This window comes from Musca autumnalis, unplaced genomic scaffold (assembly GCF_047663935.1).
Source record: "Musca autumnalis isolate F117 unplaced genomic scaffold, ASM4766393v1 scaffold_5, whole genome shotgun sequence".
In the NCBI taxonomy this organism is placed as follows: domain Eukaryota; kingdom Metazoa; phylum Arthropoda; class Insecta; order Diptera; family Muscidae; genus Musca; species Musca autumnalis.
In genome coordinates this window covers 15,775,567-15,798,664 of record NW_027412088.1, presented here as the reverse complement: position 1 = coordinate 15,798,664, position 23,098 = coordinate 15,775,567, and the positions used below count along the sequence as shown (strand labels likewise).

At 38.7% G+C, this 23,098-nt stretch overlaps 2 protein-coding genes across 5 annotated transcripts; both read left to right on the top strand.

Annotated features, from left to right (window-relative positions):
* The first annotated feature begins 3,369 nt into the window (after positions 1-3,369).
* Positions 3,370-8,556, top strand: LOC141406445 (cyclic GMP-AMP synthase-like protein). Of its 3 annotated transcripts, XM_073991910.1 has the most exons (5): positions 3,403-3,507; positions 3,870-3,953; positions 4,093-4,282; positions 4,350-5,083; positions 8,138-8,556. In XM_073991910.1, exons 3-5 carry the CDS (start codon positions 4,105-4,107, stop codon positions 8,342-8,344), a joined length of 1,119 nt encoding a protein of 372 aa, XP_073848011.1. In that variant the 5' UTR covers positions 3,403-3,507; positions 3,870-3,953; positions 4,093-4,104; the 3' UTR covers positions 8,345-8,556. The 3 variants fall into 3 exon arrangements, with proteins under 3 accessions (XP_073848009.1, XP_073848010.1, XP_073848011.1); XM_073991908.1 differs by lacking the exon at positions 3,870-3,953 and having other exon boundaries at positions 3,370-3,507; positions 4,090-4,282; XM_073991909.1 differs by lacking the exon at positions 3,870-3,953 and having other exon boundaries at positions 3,376-3,507.
* Positions 8,557-12,079: 3,523 nt separating this feature from the next.
* Positions 12,080-19,602, top strand: LOC141406443 (cyclic GMP-AMP synthase-like protein). Of its 2 annotated transcripts, XM_073991901.1 has the most exons (5): positions 12,384-12,439; positions 12,681-12,762; positions 12,824-13,013; positions 13,073-13,806; positions 19,295-19,602. In XM_073991901.1, exons 1-5 carry the CDS (start codon positions 12,399-12,401, stop codon positions 19,499-19,501), a joined length of 1,254 nt encoding a protein of 417 aa, XP_073848002.1. In that variant the 5' UTR covers positions 12,384-12,398; the 3' UTR covers positions 19,502-19,602. The 2 variants fall into 2 exon arrangements, with proteins under 2 accessions (XP_073848003.1, XP_073848002.1); XM_073991902.1 differs by lacking the exons at positions 12,384-12,439; positions 12,681-12,762 and adding an exon at positions 12,080-12,178 and having other exon boundaries at positions 12,821-13,013.
* Positions 19,603-23,098: the final 3,496 nt, after the last annotated feature.

Below are 23,098 nucleotides of genomic sequence, written 5' to 3'. Positions count from 1 at the left end.
GAACGCATGGGAGTTGGGAATTTTTTCCCATTCCCACATTTTCATATTCTGAATAAAATTTTGTGGGAGTTTTTTTCCCATTTCCCATCTCCCCTCATTCTGAATGAAGTTCGAATTGGGAATTTGTTCCCATGGGAAAAAAGTATACATTCTCTATCTTGAATTGTGGGAGAATTTTGTGTCTTTTTGTGGGAAAAATCTCCCCAGCAAACAGTGTGGGAGTTTGAAAAAAAATTTCAAGAAATTTCATATTTTTATGAAATTTCATATTTTAAGACATCTACACGACAAAATTATTGCAAATATTTATAATCGCCATGTGTTTGCTTAATAAAAGCATACAAAATGTACTGTAAAATATGTCATTAGTAGACTTCGGATTTTGCATATTCTTATATGATACAAAAACCTGCAAGAATCTAACATGTTTCCTTTATGTTATCGAACAAAACAAAAAAAGTAGTAAAAATTAGTAGATTTTTGCAGTTCTGGAACAGAACATACCATATGTATTGAAATACGAGAAAAAGAGTCATGGTTGATTCTGTTAACGCAGCACAGCAAGTAAAAACAAATCAATTTCAAAAGAATTTTTGGCAATAATTAATTGGTTTGTTCCCGTACTGCAAGAATCTACTATTTTTTCCGATAACATAAAGGAAAAAATGCTATCGTAGTAAAAAATAGTAGCTTCTTGCAGGTTCTGGAACAAAGCAATTAAAATATATTGGAAAATAACCATAATATATACAATAGGGTTATGACTTTTTGACATTTTTCATTAAAAATGATTTCCTGTAGCAGGGATGAATGAACTTTTGCCTATTAATTAGTGTGCTATCGTTTATTCCATTGAAATATAAAAAAAGTTCACGCACAAATCGATTTTAAAAAAATAATTTTTTGAAAAATATATGAAATGAAAAAAAAAAAATTAAAAAAATTATTTTTTGTTGTACGAATGAATAAATATAAGCCTACTAATAACTATAATAACGTTTATTTCATTCAAATATTAAAAAGGCGCGAAAAAAGTCACTTTGAAAAAATTTTAAATTTTTTGTTTTTTGTTAAAAAATTATATTTTTGGATAAAAGCGTTTACGACATTTTTACGATTCTCAGAATTGAAGAAAAATAGTGAGAAATAAATTTGATGTCATTTTAATTATCTCATGTGGCTCTAAAGTTTATTTTCAATTATATATCTGTTTTCAGTGACTTCAAAAAGTTGTCCATAATTTTGATAAATTCAAAAAAAAAAAAAAATCATTTTGTGCGTGAGGTTTTTTCACCGAATCACCTTATAATTAAGATTTTATGTAATCTTATGGCAAAACTCATCACGCTATGATACAGGGATATGAGGTTGTAAAAAAGTCATAACCCTAATATGCAATCTTTACAACTTTTATTCATTTTCGTAATATAATCTTCCGGGTTTTTAAATCAGACGACTAACGTTCTATTGAAAACGTGTTAGTCTCCTCAACGACACGACAACTATCACACAAACGTACATACATATGTATATGCTAAATTATTGCAATGCTATTCCATTTTCCGAAATGCCTTTTCTTGAATAGGATCGTTATTTTTGAACGTAGAAGCTTGAAATTTTGCAAGGGCATGTGTTTTAGTTTTAGATTAAATCAAAAACGTATTTTATTTATTTATTTTTTTGAGATACGTTTTCTGAAATATGTAATAATCGAGAAAAATATCCGAATTTATCTTTTTGAATTTTTTTCTAGCGATCATTAGGAATAACTAACTAAAATTATTCAGAATTAACATACAATTTTTAAATTCGTTGCAAACTTAAAAAGTTCCTATTACTTTATACACAAAACTTATGTTTGCCTACTAATTAATTCTAATTCGCAAATTCTGAAGAAAATGTGCTTATTAGAACAACACCACACACGTTGACTCCATTCACTTAAAAAATCCGTAAATCAATGCACGGTTGTTGAATTAAGTGAGTTGTGCTTTGCTAATCTAATTTAAAAACCGCGAATTCAATGCAAATAGGCATTTTGTATTACAAAACAAAATTACATCCCCCAAAAGTATGCTATAATAATTTGGTGTGACTGATTTCGAATTTCGAAATTCCAGCTCCCATCATTTGCTGTTCCCACGTCGTTGAGAATATGGAAAACGTGGGAATGGGAAATTTCGCACCCATGGGAAACAGTTCCCATGGGAATGTTCAGAATAGGGCTGCTTGTGTAGTGGTTGGAGCGCAAGATAACTCTTGAACGGATCTGTCGATTCGGTCCAAAATTTGGCCTTCGTAAGATTTTATCAAAACATAGTTTAAATTCGAAGATGGGCTATATCGGTCCACTCCTTCAGGTACCTCCCCCACAAAACTTCAAAATCTTCGGAAAAATTTTGCTCACGATAACCCTTGAAGGGAGTGACCGATGTAATCTATACTTTGCACATCCTAATATATCTACCAGATATAGATCACGTTCGAATATGGACTATATTTGTCTACTCCTTCTGGTACCTCTCACACAAAATTTCGGATAAGTTCACTTTAAGACCTGCTCTCGAATCACTTTGATTTTTGTTGAAGCGATTTGCATTCGCTACCTCTATTGCGACGGTAAAAGTTTTTTCAGGGGCAAGTCCATATTTCTTGGAAAAACAGCCCAAAAGGTGTAAAAAAACCCCTATGTCACCATATGTGGCGGTCGGAGAGCACGATAACTCTCGAACTGTTCAACCGCTGTGGTCCAATATTTGGTCTTCGTCATATTAGTTAGTTCTTACTTACTTCTCCCCAATATTTAAAAAATGTCACTAAAATGCTAGGACGATATCACTTGAATGGGGCAACCATTTTGGTCCAAACTTTGGATTTCCTAATATTTTATCAAAATTTAGTATAACTTCTAAAATGGCCCATATCGGTCCTTCTTAAGGGTACCTGCACTACAAAAGTTCAACATTTGTGTCTTAGTGCAGTTAATTCCCAATCCACATTTTTGTCGGCAAGTTAAAATGTCCAAAAGGGCCACACAATTCTGAAGAGACCTTAAATACAATCGATCTGTCCGGAGGTAAAAGTTTCGCTTCACATTGGCTGAGGGTATACATACATATATCTGTCGGCAAAGCCGACTGACACTTTTTTACTTGTTGATCGTATCAAAGTCTATAAGCTGAGAGTATAAAGACTAAATCAGAAATTTACAATTTTACAACGCTATAAAAAGAAATACAAAAACATGGGTTTTGGTACGGTTCCAATATGTTTATTTTCCAACACTGCTCTTAATATACGTTAATAATTGTTAGGTTGCCTGGCCACTCGATTTGTTTGTTTATTTACATTTGATCCAGTTTGCAAAATTCTATTACATATCAGTGATGGGAGAGAGAGGAGAGTGAGAGAATTTCTATTTTGGCAACTTTTGCAACAACTTCATTGAAAAAAATTATGGACTTTAAATTGCAACCCATTATTAAAGAATATTAAGAAAGTCGTGTGGTAAGTTTATTTTAAATGCTGCTTAATTCAGGTTTAAGGCCTGATCGCGGATCATCTTGTCGTATGTACTGGGAGAAGACCCACACAACAACTGCAGATGTGTTGTGTTCCGAGGTCTTTAAAGTAGTATCCATAGTATCCACAAGAACTTTAAGCTTTAATCTAGTCTTCACAAGCTCCTTGCTTGACTTTAAAAACAAAAAAATTAGGAATATTTCTAGAATTTTGAAGATCCATATATTGGGAAGTATGGACTTCGGCAACACAAATTGTATATCGTTGTAATGAGAGTCCCAAGGGATATCTGCGATCAGACCTTAAATCCGACTTGTTCCACATAAAGCACTCCGGAAGTCATTTAGAACCGAATGGACATCAAGTTACGCCACACATGCCGTAAATGGGGAAATAAATTTCATCAGATCTTAGCGATCAGAGCTTAGCGGGTAAGCTCAACTTGTTCTCAAATACAATCTAAAGCAATTTGAAGAATCGGAACTATACAAAGAATTTGAGAGAATATTGATTGTTATGTATAATCACGGAATTAAAACTAATCCCTTTGTCAAATTTAATTTTCAGCAGCTTGGTTTCAGCATGAGCATGTCTCCGTTCAATGAACATCTTCATACGATCGATGAAACTATTGGACCAAATGTTTCAGAACGCAATGCATATGCAAATTTAAGGCAAAAGTTTACAGCATGGCTGATTAAAGAAATGCGAAGAGTTGATCCAGTTTTTAATAAGCTATGCATTGGCGTGTCACAATATCGTAAGTACTTCATCATAATTTAATTGCACTTACATATTTTTACATGTTTATTTGTATTTTTTTTAAGCTGGCAATAGTGAAAGGACTGGTCATTGTGAACCAAATGCATTCGAAGTAATTTGCATATTCGAATTTCCATTTCCAATACATATAGGATTGGATAATGATCGTCCCGGATTTGTACATCTTGATATGTATGACGTACTCAACAAAATGGCCTTTGAAGAGTACTGGGATGATACCTTTATTTTACTTAGCAACTTGGTTGATTACAACACAGCTTATCTTAGGCGCCAAAAGCTAAACAACTGGGTATCTGAAGTTGTTGAAAAGGCCCTGGTTTCAGCACACACATTTGGCTATGAAGTGAATTGTAAGCAAAGCCGGGATGAGCATGGACTAGTAATATGTGAAGGCCATAATCCATCGAAAATGCTTAAAATCGATGTTCGACCAGCGGTTAAATTTGGAAAAGTTAATTGGATGCAAAGACATCCAAAGTGGTTGTATAAGACCGATTACTACTACAACTGGTATGCGTTTCCAGTAGAATCATACATACCCCACCCTAAACATACACGTAATTATACATTTCTTTTGTCGAATCCAATGGCAGAGAATGAATTGTTGTGGTCAAAGGAACATTTGAAAATGGCATTTCGTTTGCTATGTTCTATCAGAGATGCTTATGATCTATACGAAATAGAAGATTATATGATAACAAATGCCATGTTATGGATGTTGAAAAAGGAATACGCAGAATCTGTGGTTAATTGGGACCTGGAGGATATTTTGATTTATGTAAGTATACAAGTATTGGAAAGAATTGGTATAATGAAATCAATCTTACGATAGGAGATATTAGACGGGCATAAATAGAATACTCTACCACAGGTAGATCTTTACGTCCTGATTGCGACAAAAATGCAAAGTTTGTTGGGGGAAAGTCCATACTTTCCGAGATGTGGGCCCCTGAAGTTCCGAAAATTCCCTTGTTAAAGTAAGAAAAAAATTAAATTAAAAAAAATAGGAGAAAGTCGTAAATCTCCCGCCGAAGGCCGGCTAATTAGAAAAAACTTACAATTTAAAAAAAATTTCAGATTTTTTCCGTCAGCTGGTAGAGTATTCAATTTGTTCCATTAGACGGTATCCAATATAGAATAGGATATTTGTTTCACATTAGGCGTTGACATAAGTCCCTAGCGGGTCTCTTTGACATGACTACCGTTTATAGCCCTTGGAGTCCTGATTACAGCGGTAAATATTTTTTTGTTGCGTATGTCCACACTTTTCGAGGTATGAACTTTACAAGATCTATCCACTTTTCATCGTTTATCAGACTATGGCACTGGCAGAGAAGGTGCTCGATTGTTTCAGTCTCATCCACATTCTCGCATGGCCTCCAGTACTCGTTGTTGTTGTCCTGTACATCCTTCGATACCTTGCATCCAGGTCCGCAACATTGCAATGCCCTGAAATCTAACAAAATCTAACAAGCATACCATAAGTTTTTAAATTGGACCTACAACTTTGAACAGTCTTAGATATAATTGACATATAATGTAGATGGTAGAGTGAAGACATGAGGAGGCAACATGTTGCAGTTTTCAGGGCGGAATTTTTTGGTTTGGCTGCCGGCTAGGGACTTGAGGACCGTGTCCCTACATCTCAGCTTGTGGCATATAGCTGTAGCATGTGCGGATGACGTGAACATGCTGTCGAATATGACCCCTAGAATCTTAGTATTTAGTGATCGGAATTCTGCCTGCTACCATCGACCATACAACTCAGTGCTCACCTCTGCAGTCCATGTAGTGAACAGAGCGGCCGAGGATTTACTGTTGGATATTTGCATATCCATGCTGGCACGTACCAAAAGAATACGAATCAAGCATTTCGGGATATGCTGCTCTCAACACAGAAAATCGACATGTTTTTGGATTTCGCGTTCTGTGTAAATTTCATTAATCATTACATTTAATTTAATCATTACATTTCTTTCAATCGGTCATTCTGGTGTACCTGTGAAGCGAGACTTAAAAATGATCCGTAAAAGAACACTCCTCCAATACCCTCCATGCAGTTCAAGGGTGCGACCTATTTTGCAATGTGGCAATACTTCCCCTATTGCATAAGCCTAATGACTGGAGGTATAACAAGTAAAAAAGTGTCAGTCGGCTTTGCCGACAGATATATACCCTCAGCCAATGTGAAGCGAAACTTTTACCTCCTGACAGATCGAATGTATTTAAGGTCCCTTCAGAATTTTGTGTCCCTTTTTGGACATTTGAACTTGCCGACAAAATTGTGGATTAGGAATTAACTGCACTAAGACACAATAATTGAACTTTTGTAGGGCAGGTACCCTTAGGGAAGACCGATATGGCCCATTTTAGAAGTTAAACTAAATTTTGATAAAATATTAGGAGATCCAAAGTTTGGACCAAATTGGTAGCCCCATTCAAGTGATATCGTCCTTGCATTTTAGTGACATTTTTTAAATATTGGGGAGAAGTACCGAAAGTTGTGGACCGGTATTGCCCATGAAACTAAGTTTGGATATAATATGACGAAGACCAAATGTTGGACCAAATCGGTTGAAAAGTTCGTGCTCTCCGACCGCCACATATGGTGACACAGGGGGTTTTTACACCTTTTGGGCTGTTTTCCCAAGAAATATGGACTTGCCCCTGAAAAATCTTTTACCCTCGTAATAAAGGTAGCGAATGTAAATCGCTTCAACAAAAATCAAACTGATTCGAGAACAGGTCTTAAAGTGAACTTATCCGAAATTTTGTGTGAGAGGTACCAGAAGGAGTAGACAAATATAGTCCATATTCGAACCTGATCTATATCTGGTAGATATATTAGGATGTGCAAAGTATAGATTACATCGGTTACTTCCTTCAGAGTTATCGTGCGCAAAATTTTTCCGAACATTTTTGAAGTTTTGTGTGGGAGGTACCTGAAGGAGTGGACCGATATAGCCCATCTTCGAATTTAAACTATGTTTTGATAAAATATTACGAAGGCCAAATTTTGGACCGAATCGACAGATCCTTTCGAGAGTTATCTTGCGCTCCAATCACTACACAAGGTGTCATAGGGGCTTTTGCACCTTTCCGGCCATTTTCTCAGGAAGTATGGACTTGCCCCAGATAAAACTTGTACCGTCGTATGGGGGGAAGTGATTACAACTTGTTGCAACAAAAATCAAAGCGATTCGAGAGCAGGTCCTAAACTGAACTTTTCCGAAATTTTGTGTGGGAGGTACCGGAAGAAGTGGGCCGATTGAGTCCATATTGGAACCTCATCTAAGTCGAGTAGAAATTTTACGATGTGCAAAGTATGGACCAAATCGGTTACTCCCTTTAAAAGTTATCGTGCCCACATATTTTCCGAACATTTTGGAACTTTTGTGGGGGAGGTACCGGAAGGACTGGACCGATATAGCTCATCTTCGAACTTAAACTAAAATATTACGAAAGTTTAGGCCAAGGCATATCGACCAGGTAGTGGCATCGACATATTTGTAATATGTTATTTCATTTCAAAATTTTCTTTATGTCGTTGGTGAAATTACAACAAAAATATTCTTTTATAAAGGGATCTGACACTTCATATTCGAACAGCTGGTGTGATACGACTACCTTGGTAATTGTGCCATGGTTTAGGCCAAGGGATTGTGATAAATAATAAAATGTCCTATCCCCGATGGCGACATTACATGTAATGACCAATGGGAATGCGGGAATTTTGCTATTTTGTTGTCAATATTTACTGTGCTATAAAATGTGGAAATAATTTTCCACCAGACTTTGATCCCTTTCTACTTCAATTTTCTTTCATTTTTAGATGTTATCGAGCCTACTCGATTTCTTTCAAAATCATTACATGCCTTCATTTTGGGTCCACAACTGGAATCTACTGGAAATGTTGGATTGGGTAGATGTCTGGAGTTGTGTCGAAGATTTAGGAGCGATTTATAATCAACTAAGCTCATATCCGCACCAACAGAACTTATCGTTTGGGCGAACTGCAACACATTTCTGCATTCACTAAAGGGAGGCGAGTGTAAAAAAATGTTCGCAAAACTTTAAAACAAGTTTTCACTTACAACAACGTTTATAGTTTTAATGTTTTATGAATTACAACCAAGTTTGTTTTAAGTTTTATTTATTTATTTTTAATTTATTATTTATATTGCATGGAATCCATTTTAGTTGTGAAAATAACTTTCGAATGTAAAAGAACTGATTGAATACATTCTGTGGTTTTGTTATAAATTGATGTTGGAATTATTTTTAATTATTTAATTTAATAATAAATTTTAATTCAATTTTATTACTACAACAAACGTTAAAAATGTCCCAAAATAATGTATGTATGTTTTTCCATTTGTAAGAAAATTAAGGGAAGGGAGGGATGATACGAATGACCCTTTACTCGTCGCTTTGCGAGGTCACGCAATTCATACAACACTTGATGACAAATAAAGCCTCACCAAGGATCCATTATCAGTAAAATGCAGCACGCCCAGATCTTAAAGTCGAAAACACAATCAACGTTTGAGTAAACCAGAGAAAAGTGTCACAGTTCGCCAGATGTAACCATCGTGTCCCCCGCTCTGATAAACGATTAGGTATGTGATGGAAAACGATTCGACTCGTTTTGCCATGATCTAAATCGTATATCTCTAATTTTGGTGAATATTTTAATGAAATTGAAAATGGATTATAAAAATATTATTCAAATAAGGGGCGTTTGCGAAGCAAAACTATATACATGTATATCATCAACGGCACTCCGATTATATACCATTCCGATTCTGCAAATCGAGTCGATTCGGTTTTCATCCCATACCTGGATGTCTATGACAACTCGTCGTTTCTTAAATTAGTGTAACGGTTTACCAGATATAACCATCATGCCACCTCGTCTGACTAATGACGTCACCTTGCAACCCGTCGTTTCTCTTGGGTCAGACCATCTCCCCATAATTGTCCCCATCAACACGATGGAAAAGTATTCAAACAGGTCAGAACGCCGCCTTGAGAACTGTAACAGGGTGCCTCCTCATGTCATCAGTGGACCATCTACATGAAGATTCTTCCAGTGCATCAACACAATGACATGATCTTGTTGCAGTACTTACTCGGGTATTACGGTGAGAGTCATCCAAATCACCACATGGTGGATAGGAACCCTCACCCAGGCATGCCAGGAGGGATTTTCATGATCTAAAAAGATAAGCCCTACAATACAAGGGAGAATCCCTAGATCAACAAGCCTATCAAGTAGGTTTAAATCACATTCACACAGCTGCAGTCGCAGATGCGGTCCTCGGAGGACATTCCCCATCTCTCGCGGCTGAAGAGCGTCAGCTGCCACGACAAACCAGAATATTTTGTCTCAACTACGCTCGGGAAAGTGAAGCCGTCTAAACTCCTATATAGCTATTTGAAAGAAAAAAGAACAAGTAAAAAAGTATCAGTCGGCTTTGCCGACAGAGATATACTCTCAGCCTGTGTATATTGAAACAATTTTTGTTTCCCCAAAATACGTATGTTTTTAAGGGGATTTAAAAATGTTGGGCATTTAAACCGACAAAAATGTTGGTTACGATTAAATATCAAAAGTTTTGCGGAGGAGATACTAAAAGGAATGGATCGACATTGACCGTTATGGAAGTGGATCTCCAGCCACAACATATGGTGCCATAGGGGGTTTTTACACTCTTCGGGCTGTTTGCTCAAGAAGTACGAACTTGCCCCTAAAAAAACTTTTACCATCGTAATTGAGGCAGAGAATGCAAGTTGCTTCAACAAAAATCAAAGTGATTCCATATCAGGTCTTAAAGTGAACTTATCCGAAATTTTGTGTGTGAGGTACCGGATGGAGTGAACAAATATAGTCCATATTTGAACCTGATCTATATCTGGATGTGTAAAGTATAGACCAATTCGGCCACTCCCTTGAAGAGTTACCGTACGAACATTTTTTCCGAACATTTGTGAACTTTTGTGGGGGAGGTACCGGAAGGAGTGGACCGATATGGCTTATCATCGAACTTAAATTAAGTTTGGACAAAATATTACGAAGGACAAATTTTGGACCGAATCGGCAGATCCGTTCCAACCACCTCACACGGTGTCATAGGGGTTTCTTGCAACTTTCAGGCTATTTTCTCAGGAAGTATGGACTTGCCCCTGATAAAACTTGTAGCGTCGTATAAAGGGCAGTGAATACAAGTTGTTACAACAAAAATCAAAGCGATTCGTGAGCTGGTCCTAAGCTGAACTTTTCCGAAATTTTGTGTGGGAGGTACCCGAAGGAGTAGACGGATTGAGTTTATATTGAAACTTTATCTAAGCCTGGTACGCGATGGGCAAAGTATGGACTAATTCGGTTACTCCCTTCAAGAGTTATCGTGCGCACAAATTTTCCGAACATTTTCGAACTTTTGTGGGGGAGGTACCGAAAGGAGTGGACCGATGTAGCCCATCTTCGAAATTAAACTAAGTTTGGGTAAAATATTACGAAAGCCAAAATTTGAACCGAATCGGTTTATCCGTTCGAGAGTTATCGTGCGCTCCAGCCAGCCAAACAGACAGACGGACGGACATTGCTCAAACATACTTGGGGTCTAAAACCATTATTTCGATGAGGCACATTTTGCCCGTATGAAAGTGTATATACCATCGTTAGCATAAATGCTGAGGGTATAAAAATTCGATACATGTTGCCTTTGCTATTTCATTCTTTTATCAGAAATGACGGCCAAATTTACTGAAACGTTGGATGTGTTTACGGCTTAACTGCCCTGCCAATCGTAGAAGTACGTTTACATTTACGAAACCACTCGTTTTCAACTACCAATTCCTTTGCGAATATGTCAAATGAAAAGTCATCTGAAATCTATTTGTTTCATTTGACGTCTAAGAAATGGAATTGACAGTTAAAATTGAGGGGATTTCGTAAATGTAAACGTACTATAACTCCAGTAGCTTTTTGGTGAGTCCCAATTTACATTGGGCGAGTTTACTTGCGGCAATTGTCATTTTGTAGGAGAGAGAGGTGAGGCATATGGTAACCCTTTGCCTCTCAGCACCCTCTCTCACCTACAAACTGACAATTGCCGCAAGTAAACTCGCCCAATGTAAATTGGGACTAACAACACAAGGCAGGTTTACATATATAAGGTAGAAGTGACAACCAGCTGTATTCTTACTTTTTTTGTAAATTTAGTTTTCAAAATGTAATAGGGTCTACTCATGAAATTTGAAATTTGCTACCATAAAATACTGCTTTTCATCCTAAACGTGTAATAAAAATGCCCTACGACAGCTCTAAATGCTTTATATTCACATTTTGATTCAAATTTGTTCTATGAGAAAATTTTTGGAACGACCCTATTATTCAATATTGTCGTTGACAATTTATTTTCAATAACTACAATGTTGTTTTTGTAAGTTTGTTAGTTGTTGTATTTCATGCATATACTTTATATAAATGTGCCTTGTTACAACCCATCAAAGCAGCCACATTCCTAGAACTATAGATATACCCAGAATCAGATTAAGCAGAAAACGAACATACATATCATGTACTATTACATGGGCCTAAAAGTGGTTAATTTAACTCAAATTGAATTAAGGATAAGGACATTCTCCTTAATAAACGAAAATATGACCGTTTTTAATTCTTAGCTGGTGGCCAGGCCACTCGATTTTTTGTTTATTTACATGTGATCTGTTTGCAAATTCTATTACATATCAGTGATGGCAGGGAGAGAGAGAGTGAGAGAAAATTTCTAGTTAGAAAATAAATCATACAATTTCATTGAAAATTTATAAACTGTGTTTTAAATTGCAAACAAATATTGAATTTTCCAAGGTATATTAAAAATAAAAAATATAAATATAATATATGTTAAATATAAATATACCATGGAATCTACTTTCTATAAATATTCTTAAAATTTTAAAGAAGTTGTAGTAAAAAAATCGTATGGTAAAAATGTGAGTTTTCTTTGTCATTTAACCATTAAGGATCACATTGAAGAAGCTGATCTGTTGATATCTTGGTTTAATATGGGTATCTTATTTCCCGAGTTATGCGCCTTGAAAGTTTCGGAAATGTTTTGCTACTATGCTGGTAGGAAATTTAAAGGCCCATATCTGGACTCATCGAACAAAAGTTTTAGGCATATTATCGTTATCAGGGAGACGCATCCTAAATGTGGAAAATAAATTACAATGATCCTAGTTCAACTGAGTTAACAACTTGTTCCCAAATACTTATTATATAACTTTAAAGAATGGGAATTACTTAAACAATTTTAAATAAAATTACCCCCTGTTTTTGTAACTAATTTTTATTCATTCGTCTATTTTAGCTCAGCCGCTAGAAGACATTCGTACCTAATTTTTCGTAAACGAGTTCCATATTTAGTTAAGAATTCCTTATTTAAAAATCATGTAATTGAAACTACTTTCAATGTCGACAAATTTGTAATATTTCAAATTTACTTTTCAGCAGTTTTTTGTCATCATGAACATGTCTCCGTTTAATGCACATCTGCAAATTATTGATAAAACTATTGGACCTAAAGTTAGAGAACGAAATACATATGTAAATTTAAGGGAAAAGTTTGTAACATGGCTGATTAAAGAAATGCGAAGAGTTGATCCGGTTTTTAATAAGCTCTGCATTGGTTTGTCGGCATTTCGTAAGTATATTACATCATTATGGAACTGCATTTATTTATTCCTCTTTTTTATTTTGCAGCCGGCAACAGTGAATGGAATGGCGATTGTAAACCCAATGAATTCGAAGTAATTTGCATATTGGAATTTCCATTTCCCGTACATATAGGATTGGATAACGATCGTCCTGGATTTGTACATCTTGATATGTATGACGTACTCAACAAAATGGCCATTGAGGATAAATGGGATGATACCTTTATTTTACTTAGCACTTTGGTTGATTTCCACACAGCTTATCTTAGGCGTCAAGAGCTGCACAACTGGATATCTCAGGTTATTGAAAAGGCCTTAATGACTGCCCATATCTTTGGCTATGAAGTGAATTATAAGAATTACCAGGAGGCCCATGTACTAACAATATATGAAGGACATAATCTAATGAAAGTGATTAAAATCGATTTTCGACCAGTGATTAAATTTGGAAAAGTTAATTGGATGCAAGCACGTTCAAAGACGTTGTTAAAGACAGATTACTATTATAACTGGTATGCGTTTCCAATCGAATCATCCATGCCCATGCCAAATCGTACACATGATTATACATTTCTTTTGTCCAATCCAATGGCGGAGAATGAACTGTTGTGGTCAAAGGAAAAACTTAAAATTGTATTTCGTTTGATATGTTCGCTCAGATTTCGTTATGTTTTACACGGTATACGAGATTATATGATAACAAATGCCATGCTATGGATGTTGAAAAGCAAATCCATGGAATTTGTGAATAGTAGACCGCTGGAGGATTTGCTGATTTATGTAAGTATTTATAAAAGATTTACAAGTATATGCATACATGGGTATCACCGTTGTGTTATGGTAGGCATACCTTACCCTCACATTTGGTGGGGGTCCAGTTTACAAAATGTTAACTTTTGGTAGTACAATGTGGATACATTGTTGTTGTTTTAGCAATGTTAATTATTGTATGTTTGTGTGCTGAAAAGGTGTACAGTGTATTGTGCGTGCCCATGGCGCAGGGCAGATGTTTTCCACTGTGCGATCGACTTTTTCCTATAAGAATTTAGGTGACTGCAATATCCTGAGCGTAGTTGAGCCAAAACTAGTCTGGTTTATCGTGGCAGCTGACGCTCCTCATCTGCGATAAATGGGGATATACTCCGAGGTCTTTATTCACACTATAGTTGCTTATGGCCTTAGTAACTGCGTCCGTGTGAATGCTATTCAAGTCTGCTTGATATGCTTGTTGATCTAGGGATTCTCTCCTGTAACCGTTGGACCTCCCTCTCTAGAACGTGAAGATCCTTCTTGATGTGCCTGGGTGTGTCGGGCATACCCATCAGACAGTGATTGAGATGGCTCTCACGGTAACACCCAAGCAGGTACTGCAACGAAAGCATCTCATTGTGTTGCTGTACTGGAATAATCTTTGCCTTCTCATGTAGATGGTCCACTGAAGACTAAAGAGGTACCCTTTTGCAGTTCTCAGGGGGTATTGTGACAATTTTGAATGTTATTTCATTTCAAACTCGAGTACCAGACTGGCGCCGCATAACTCACCACAGTCCGACCTATCGCGTGCTTTATATGTGGTCGACGAGGTATCTTTATCTGCACCCTAAGTGCAGCCGGCTAGGGACTTTTATTCCGCCCCACCTTGGGGAACTCCCTGTTTCACTCTAAGGCGTTTGGAATTCTTGTTCCTGAATTCCACGTACGATTGGCGTCCTCACATATAATTGATTATACAACGTTTCAGACATGACCGGAAGGTTGTTTGCTCAATCTCTTCAAACAGCGTGGAGTGCCTGACAGTATCAAAGAAAACAAACAAAACAAAAAACATTGTTACACAACATCCCATACGGGACAAGGGAGTCTTCTCTCATATCAATGAGTGCACCCCGATTCATATTTAGCTCAATGATATGGGACCTACTGTTTATCGACGAGTCCGAACGACGTGTCTTAAGACACCACTTGTGGAGAAGTTTTTCAAGGCTGAAATAGTCCGGAAATGTCGCCAACATTACTGAGGGGTATTTTGCCACCGTTGAAAAATGTTTGATGTTGCCTGGCCGGGGAATCGAACCCACGACCTTATGTTTACAAGGCGGGCGTAAAAACCATTGCACCACGGTGGCACCCGACAGTATCAAAGGCCTTTGAATCAATCGCCACTATCACTGTTCTATCACACGGCTTTTCCTGGTCCTCGACGAATATGTGTGGACATGGCGTGAGCCCTGTTGTCGTGCTGTGCTGCTTAAGGAATCCATGCTGATGATCGGCAACGGGAAAGCTATTTCTGACGTTGGGGAGGACTAAGGCCTCAAGGGTCTTTGATACGGGCGACAAAATGGACATCGGTCTGTACGATTCACTTTTGCTGGCTTCAGTAGCGGGACCACACTGTCCATTTTCCAAATTTCGGGAACATTGTGGTTGGCTAACGACAGGTTGAGAACTTCAGTGAGATACTTGACTCCCGGCACATATAATTGTTTCAGCATTACCATGGAGATTCCATCAGGGCCCTGTCTCTCTAAGGGTGCTCGACAAACTGTCGATTGAAATAACTTGCGCATTTCTACGGGTCAGTCAACGTTTCGTCATTAACGTGACTGAGGTCCTATCTTCCCTTCTTCCAGGATTCGAAAGTCACTTAACCATTGCCCACAATTCACTTATACCAGCTCCAATGTTGGAAGTCTTCAGACGACTTAACCACTTGTTCCGCTTATGCTCGCCTACCAACCGGTTGAGCACTTCAGAGAGATACTCCACTCCCGGCACATCCAATTATTTCAGCATTGCCACGGAGATTCCATCAAAGCCCGATGCTTTGGAAGATTTAGCGTTCCTGATGGTATTCGCAGCATCATCCATTCTAAACTGTGGTGGTTTTTTCTTCGCAGGAAGATATCAAAGGCGATTTAGTACCCTTCTCCTCGCCCTTTCTCTCTACGGGGTGCTCGACAAACTGTCGATTGAAATAACTTGCGCATGTCTTCGGGTCAGTCAACGTTTCGTCACCAACGTGACTGAGGTCCTATCTTCCCTTCTTCCAGGGTTAGAAAGTCACTTACCCGTTGCCCACAATTCACTTATACCAGCTCCAATGTTGCAAGTCTTCAGACGACTTAACAACTTGTTCCGCTTATGCTCGTCGACCAACCGGTTGAGAACTTCAGTGAGATACTTGACTCCCGGCACATCCAATTGTTTCAGCATTACCACGGAGATTCCATCAGAGCCCGATGCTCTGGATGATTTAGCGTTCCTGATAGCATTCGCAGCATCATCCATTCTAAACTGTGGTGGTTTTTCTTCGCAGGAAGAGATCAAATGCGACGTAGTACCCTTCTCCTCGCCCTGTCTCTCTATGGGGTGCTCGAAAAACTGTCGATTGAAATAACTTGCGCATGTCTTCGGGTCAGTCAACGTTTCGTCACCAACGTGACTGAGGTCCTATCTTCTCTTCTTCCATGGTTCGAAAATCACTTAACCGTTGCCCATAATTCGGTTATAACAGCACCAATGTTGCAAGTCTTCAGACGACTTAACAACTTGTTCCGCTTATGCTCGCCGACCAACCGGTTGAGAACTTCAGGGAGATACTTGACTCCCGGCACATCCAATTGCTTCAGCATGGAGTTTCCATCAGGGTCCGATGCTTTGGATGATTTAGCGTTCATGATGGCATTCGCAGCATCATCCATTCTAAACGGCGGTGGTTTTTCTTCGCAGGAAGAGATCAAATGCGACGTAGTACTCTTCTCCTCGCCCTGTCACTCTACGGGGTGCTCGACAAACTGTCGATTGATATAACTTGCCCATTTCTTCGGGTCAGTCAACATTACGTCACACACGTGACTGAGGTCCTATTTTCTCTTCTTCCAGGGTTCGAAGGACACCTTACCGTTGCCACAATTCACTTATACCAGCTCCATTGTTGCAAGTCTTCAGACGACTTAACCACTTGTTCCGCTTATGCTCGCCGACCAACCGGTTGAGAACTTCAGTGAGATACTCGACTCCCGGCACATCCAATTGTTTCAGCATTACCATGGAGATTCCATCAGAGCCCGATGCTTTGGATGATTTAGCGTTCCTGATGGCATTCGCAGCATCATCCATTCTAAACTGCGGTGGTTTTTCTTAACAGTAAGAGATCAAATCCGACTTAGTACCCTTCTCGTCGCACTGTCTCCCTACGGCGTGCTCGACAAACTGTCGATTGAAATAACTTGCGCATGTCTTCGGGTCAGTCAGCGTAACGTCGCCAAACGTGACTGATGTCCTATTTTCCCTTCTTCGAGGGTTCGAAAGACACTTCACCGTTGCCCACAATTCACTTATACCAGCTCCAATGTTTCAAGTCTTCAGACGACTTAACCACTTGTTCCGCTTATGCTCGCCGACCAACCGGTTGAGAACTTCAGTGAGATACTCGACTTCCGGCACATCCAATTGTTTCAGCATTACCATGGAGATTCCATCAGGGCCCGATGCTTTGGATGATTTAGCTTTCCTGATGGCATTCGCAGCACCATCCATTCTAAACGGCAATGGTTTTTCTTCGCAGGAAGAGATCAAATGCGACGTAGTACCCTTCTCCTCGCCCTGCCTCTCTACGGGGTGCTCGACAAACTGTCGATTGAAATAACTTGCGCATTTCTTGCAAGTCTTCAGACGACTTAACCACTTGTTCCGCTTATGCTCGCCGACCAGCCTGTTAACCTCCAGTCTCAATTCCTTGACTCTGGGGCCATTGGGTTTGGCTCGACGAAGCTCATCAGGCTCATTTGTAAATCCCGTCGCTTCTGCCGGGAAGTTGGTCTCACTTCTGGTATTCGACCATCAGGTATATGGCTAGCGGAACGTCCTTTCCGGTACCCGAACACGAGATGAATTGGGCAGATCTCTGAAGCAGTGATTATTGAACTCTCTGAAATTAGACCAATTAGTTTTCCCATTATTGATGAAAGTGCGGTGTTCAGAGGTGATGAAAGCGAGTGGTCTGCTGATGGAGACAATTATGGGGAGATAATCTGACCCAAGAGAAAGGATGGGTTGCCAGGTGACGTCATTTGTCAGACCACGAACTATGGCACTCTCCGCTAATTCTCGTAGGGTATAAAATCGAGTGGTGTGCTGATGGAGACAATTATGGGGAGATGATCTGACCCAAGAGAAAGGATGGGTTGCCAGGTGACGTCATTTGTCAGACCACGTTACGCAATGATTATGTCTGGCGAACTATGGCACTCTCCGCTAATTCTCGTAGGGTATAAAATCGAGTGGTGTGCTGATGGAGACAATTATGGGGAGATGATCTGACCCAAGAGAAAGGATGGGTTGCCAGGTGACGTCATTTGTCAGACTACGTGACGCAATGATTATGTCTGGCGAACTATGGCACTCTCCGCTAATTCTCGTAGGGTATAAAATCGAGTGGTGTGCTGATGGAGACAATTATGGGGAGATGATCTGACCCAAGAGAAAGGATGGGTTGCCATGTGATGTCATTTGTCAGACCACGTGACGCAATGATTATGTCTGGCGAACTATGGTACTCTCCGCTAATTCTCGTAGGGTATAAAATCGAGTGGTGTGCTGATGGAGACAGTTATGGGGAGATGATCTGACCCAAGAGAAAGTATGGGTTGCCAGGTGACGTCATTTGTCAGACCACGTGACACAATGATTATGTCTGGCGAACTATGGCACTCTCCGATAATTGTCGTAGGGTATAAAAAGTAGAACTATCAATGTGCTAAGCCAGCACTATACCCTCTGCTCATTAGCTAGGACCGAAGGTTGAGTATGGTGGATGCGAATGTGACAAATTGGTGCTCGGTTTTCCTCCGTTACGGTACGGACCAAAAGAATCCGTACCAAGCATTCCGGGATATGCTGCTCCCAAATGCTGGAAAAACAATACAAATAAAAACATATAAACACTGCCGTTTGCCGAAACGTTTATTTAGTGTGGTTCCGGGTCAATACGGTGTCGAAGAACCCGTCGTTGCGGGATTGGAAGGGGGTTGTGCTCTCGGTAGCTATTATGACGCTTTTTAGTCTCAAGTCCATACTTCCGATTTGATTGAAAATTTGCCAAATGCACCTTCTTGTACCTCCCTCTACCATGTTCAAAAACTTCGCGTGAGTAGCGTTTATTTTATTTTTAACTCGGGTATAAGTTTGAACTTTACTTAGATGTCGTGTTTTGTCCCTACCAACCTCAACGTTTTTTTTTTCTTTTGGATTTTTTTTATTTTAGATGTTGACAAGCCTATGTAACTTTTTTCAAGAACGTAATATGCCTTCATTTTGGGTCCAAAACTGGAATCTATTGGAAATGTTGGAACGTAAAGATGTCGCTGATTATGTCAAAGATTTACAAATAGTTTGCAATCAACTAAGCAGCTATCCGAAACAACCACAGTTATCGTTTGCTCGAACTAGTAAACATTTCTGCATTAGATAAGGTGTGGAGAGGCAGGCCTCAAACATTTGACCTAAGACTTTTTGAAGAATTCCGCAAAACATACGTGAATCTCCTTTAACATACACACATATGTACATAAATATCCATTTGAATAATATTTTACGTTTTAATATATATTATTTAATATATAATATATTATGAACTTAACTTAATTTTCATTAATTAATTAATTTTTCAACTTAAATTTAAGATCTTTTTTGTTGAATATTTTGTATAGAATCAATTTTAAGTTCTGTAAATAACTTTCATATGTAAAAGAAGTAAATACATTATGTAATTTTATTCTGAATTAATTAAGAAATTTGGAACTTGATTTTCTTAGCAACTAAGGGCAGACGAAGGACCATTTACTCGCCCCTTTAGTAGGTCACCCAATACGTGCAAAACTTGATGTGACACAAAGTCCCTTAGCTGTAAACTTTAACTCATCCCCATTAAATGTTGTTACCATTTACTTGGAATATCGTTGCCTACTAAATCTTATTACTAGCATTGACTTGATTTTTTTCTCCTCGGTTTTGTTTTGCAAATGTCTGCAAATAAGTCATCAAAATCCGTCTTAGCAATTTTTGGGATCAGATCTTCTTTTCAATTTACGTTGATATGTTTATTGTGGTGGTTAACCACAAATGAAAAAAAGGCAACATAAGCGCAGATTCCATGCTCCCCACAATATGTTGTTGTGTTCACATTGTCTGCTGATGATCGTCATCATCCTCTGTCTGTTTGTTGGCACATTTGTCTACCTTTTTGTCATTTTGAAACAGGAAACAAATTGTTTAAAAGCATTGCTACACTACAATCCAAATCCAATTCAGCATTAAAGCCTGCCAAGCTATCGTTAAGTGAACTTATCGTTATACTTCATTCATACACATGCCGTGAGCGACCAACCGACCGACTGAACAAACTGAGAAATGCCATAAAATGTGTGTGTTGTCTTTTAAGCCACATCTTATGTCATTCGCGTTTGAAAACAACAACAACACCAACAATAAGAACATAAAACGCATACAAAACCAAAGGAAGAGGCGTTGAAACCCATACGTAATCGATATTTGCAATAACGACAACAACAACACAACTGCAAGGTATTGATGGGTGTTGTTTTAGTTTTTAACACACATCGATACTCGATTTTGTCTCCATCTTCTTTTCCTATAGATAGGATCACCAAGCTTTGCATGGAAATTTCGTTTTAAACATACTTACCATACCATTGTATCGACCGGCAACAGACCTCAGCGCTAATGCTAAATGCAAACTGACTACCAAGAAGGGGAAACACAGTGGGGTATTAGTTTTAAGGGAACAAGTGTCGTTTAGGGGCACCTTTCGGATCCGGTCCGAAATTTTTACCTTAGGTAGCCCTTGGGACCCTGATTCCAACGACATATAATTTACCGGGGGGAAGTCCATACTTCCCGAGATATGGGTCTTGACATTTCGGAAATTTCGTACTTTAACACCTATAGGTTGTTTATGGGCACCTCTTGGATCGGGCTGAAAATTTTGCCATAGGTAGTCCTTGGGACCCTAAACACAACGATATATAGCTTTCCGTGGGGAAGTCCGTACTTCCCGAGATATGGGTCTTGACTTTTTTACTTTTATCACCATTATTTTTAAAACCTATGCAATATGGGACTCGTTTTAAAGCTCACGAAGAGTACTTTCCAACGCCTCCAATAATTAATAATGGTGATTAGATTTTCTAATAATAATTTATTAAGTTATTATTGGGCTACACGAACAAAACCCTCTTTTAAATTGTAAGTGTTCTTAAGTAGCCGGCCTTCGGCCGGAGATTTAAGACTTTCTCCTATGGACAGGGACAAAAGTGGGCTACGCGATCAAAACTCTCTTTTGAATTGAAAGTGTTCTCAAGTAGACGGCCTTCGCCCGGGGATTAAAGACTTTCTCCTATGGACAATGACAAAAGTGGACTCCGCAAACAAAACTTTCTTGTAAATTTAAAGTTTCCTAAGTAGCCGGCTTTGAACAGGAATTTAATACATTCTCCTATAAACAGGTGTAAAAATAGGTCGCGTGCCTAAAAGTACTGTCCATAAGCTTTAAAACGATGCCCATATTGCCCACGTTAGAATTGTAAAATGTCAAGACCAATATCTGGGGAAGGATGGACTTCCCCCCGAAAAATTTCCGAAATGTCAAGACCAATATCTCGGGAAGGGCTATCTACTGTAAAAATTTCAGCCCGATCCGAGAGGTGCCCCTAAACGACATTTAAGCCATTTTCGGAGAAGTTCAGTTTAGGGCCTACTCTCGAATCGCTTTGATTTTTGTTGTAACAACTTGTATTCACTGTCCCCTTTACGGAGGTACATGTTTCATCAGGGGCAAGTCCATACTTCCTGAGAATATCGGTCCACTCCTTCTGGTACCTCGCTCACAAAAGTTCTAAGCTTTTCGCTTTTCGGTGTGGACGGTACCTCTGGAAGGCAGTAACCGAGTAGATCCATACTGTACACATCGTAATATCTCTACGAGACATAGATTAGGTTCGAATATGGACTATATAAGTCAACTCCTTCGGGTACCTCCCACACAAAATTTCCGAAATGTGCAGTTTAGGAGCTGCTCTCGAATCACTTTTATGTCTGTTGTAGCAATTTGTATTCGTTGTCCCCATTACGACGGAAAAAGTTTTTTTCAGGGGCAAGTCTATAGTTCCTGAGAAAATGACCCGAAAGCTGTAAAACCCCTACGATATTAGTAGATGGAGCGGACAGTAAGTTTCGAAAGGATCAGCCGATTCGGTCCAAAGTTTGGCCCTTGTAATATTTTGTCCAAACTTGGTTTAAGTTCGAAGGTGAGCCATATGGGTCCACTCCTTCGGGTGGTACCTCTCCCACAAAGTTTAAAAAATGTCACTAAAATGCGATTTGGGCCAAGGGGATCCAAAGATCTCCTAATATTTAATCCAAATGTAGCTTAACTTCCAAAATGGTCCACATCGATCTTCTTTTTAGGGTAACTTCACACTGGCTGAGGGTATATCTCTGTCGGCCAAGCCGACTGATACTTTTGTACTTGTTTTCTACAGCCCCCATATAGCGGTACCACCCGATTTCAGGTATTTTGAGAATTTTATCTTCATTTTAGTCCGAATTAGCTGTCATTTGCCATTTGGGATTCCCAATGATACAGACATTTCCCCACCAAAAATTGTGAACATAGGTCCAGGTTTTGATATAGCCCCTCCTATAGCGGTACCACCTGATTTAAGGTATTATGCGGATTTTATCTTCATTTTTAGCCCGAATTGGCTGTAACATGGCAGTGGGACCCCCCATTGGTACAGAAACTTCTCCACTAAAAATTGTTGACATAGGTCCAGGTTTTGGTATAGCACCCATATAGCGGTACAACCCGATTTCAAGAGTTTTAAGGATTTTATCCTTATTTTTAGGCAGTCGTAACTTCTTTGAAATCCCCTTCTTTCTGAATTTGCATTTCAAATCATTTTTGAAACATTTGTAACTATTAAATCTTTCCTGAAGCATTTCCCTTTAAATTTTCTGCTTACAGTTTCATTATCAAATTTATCCTGTT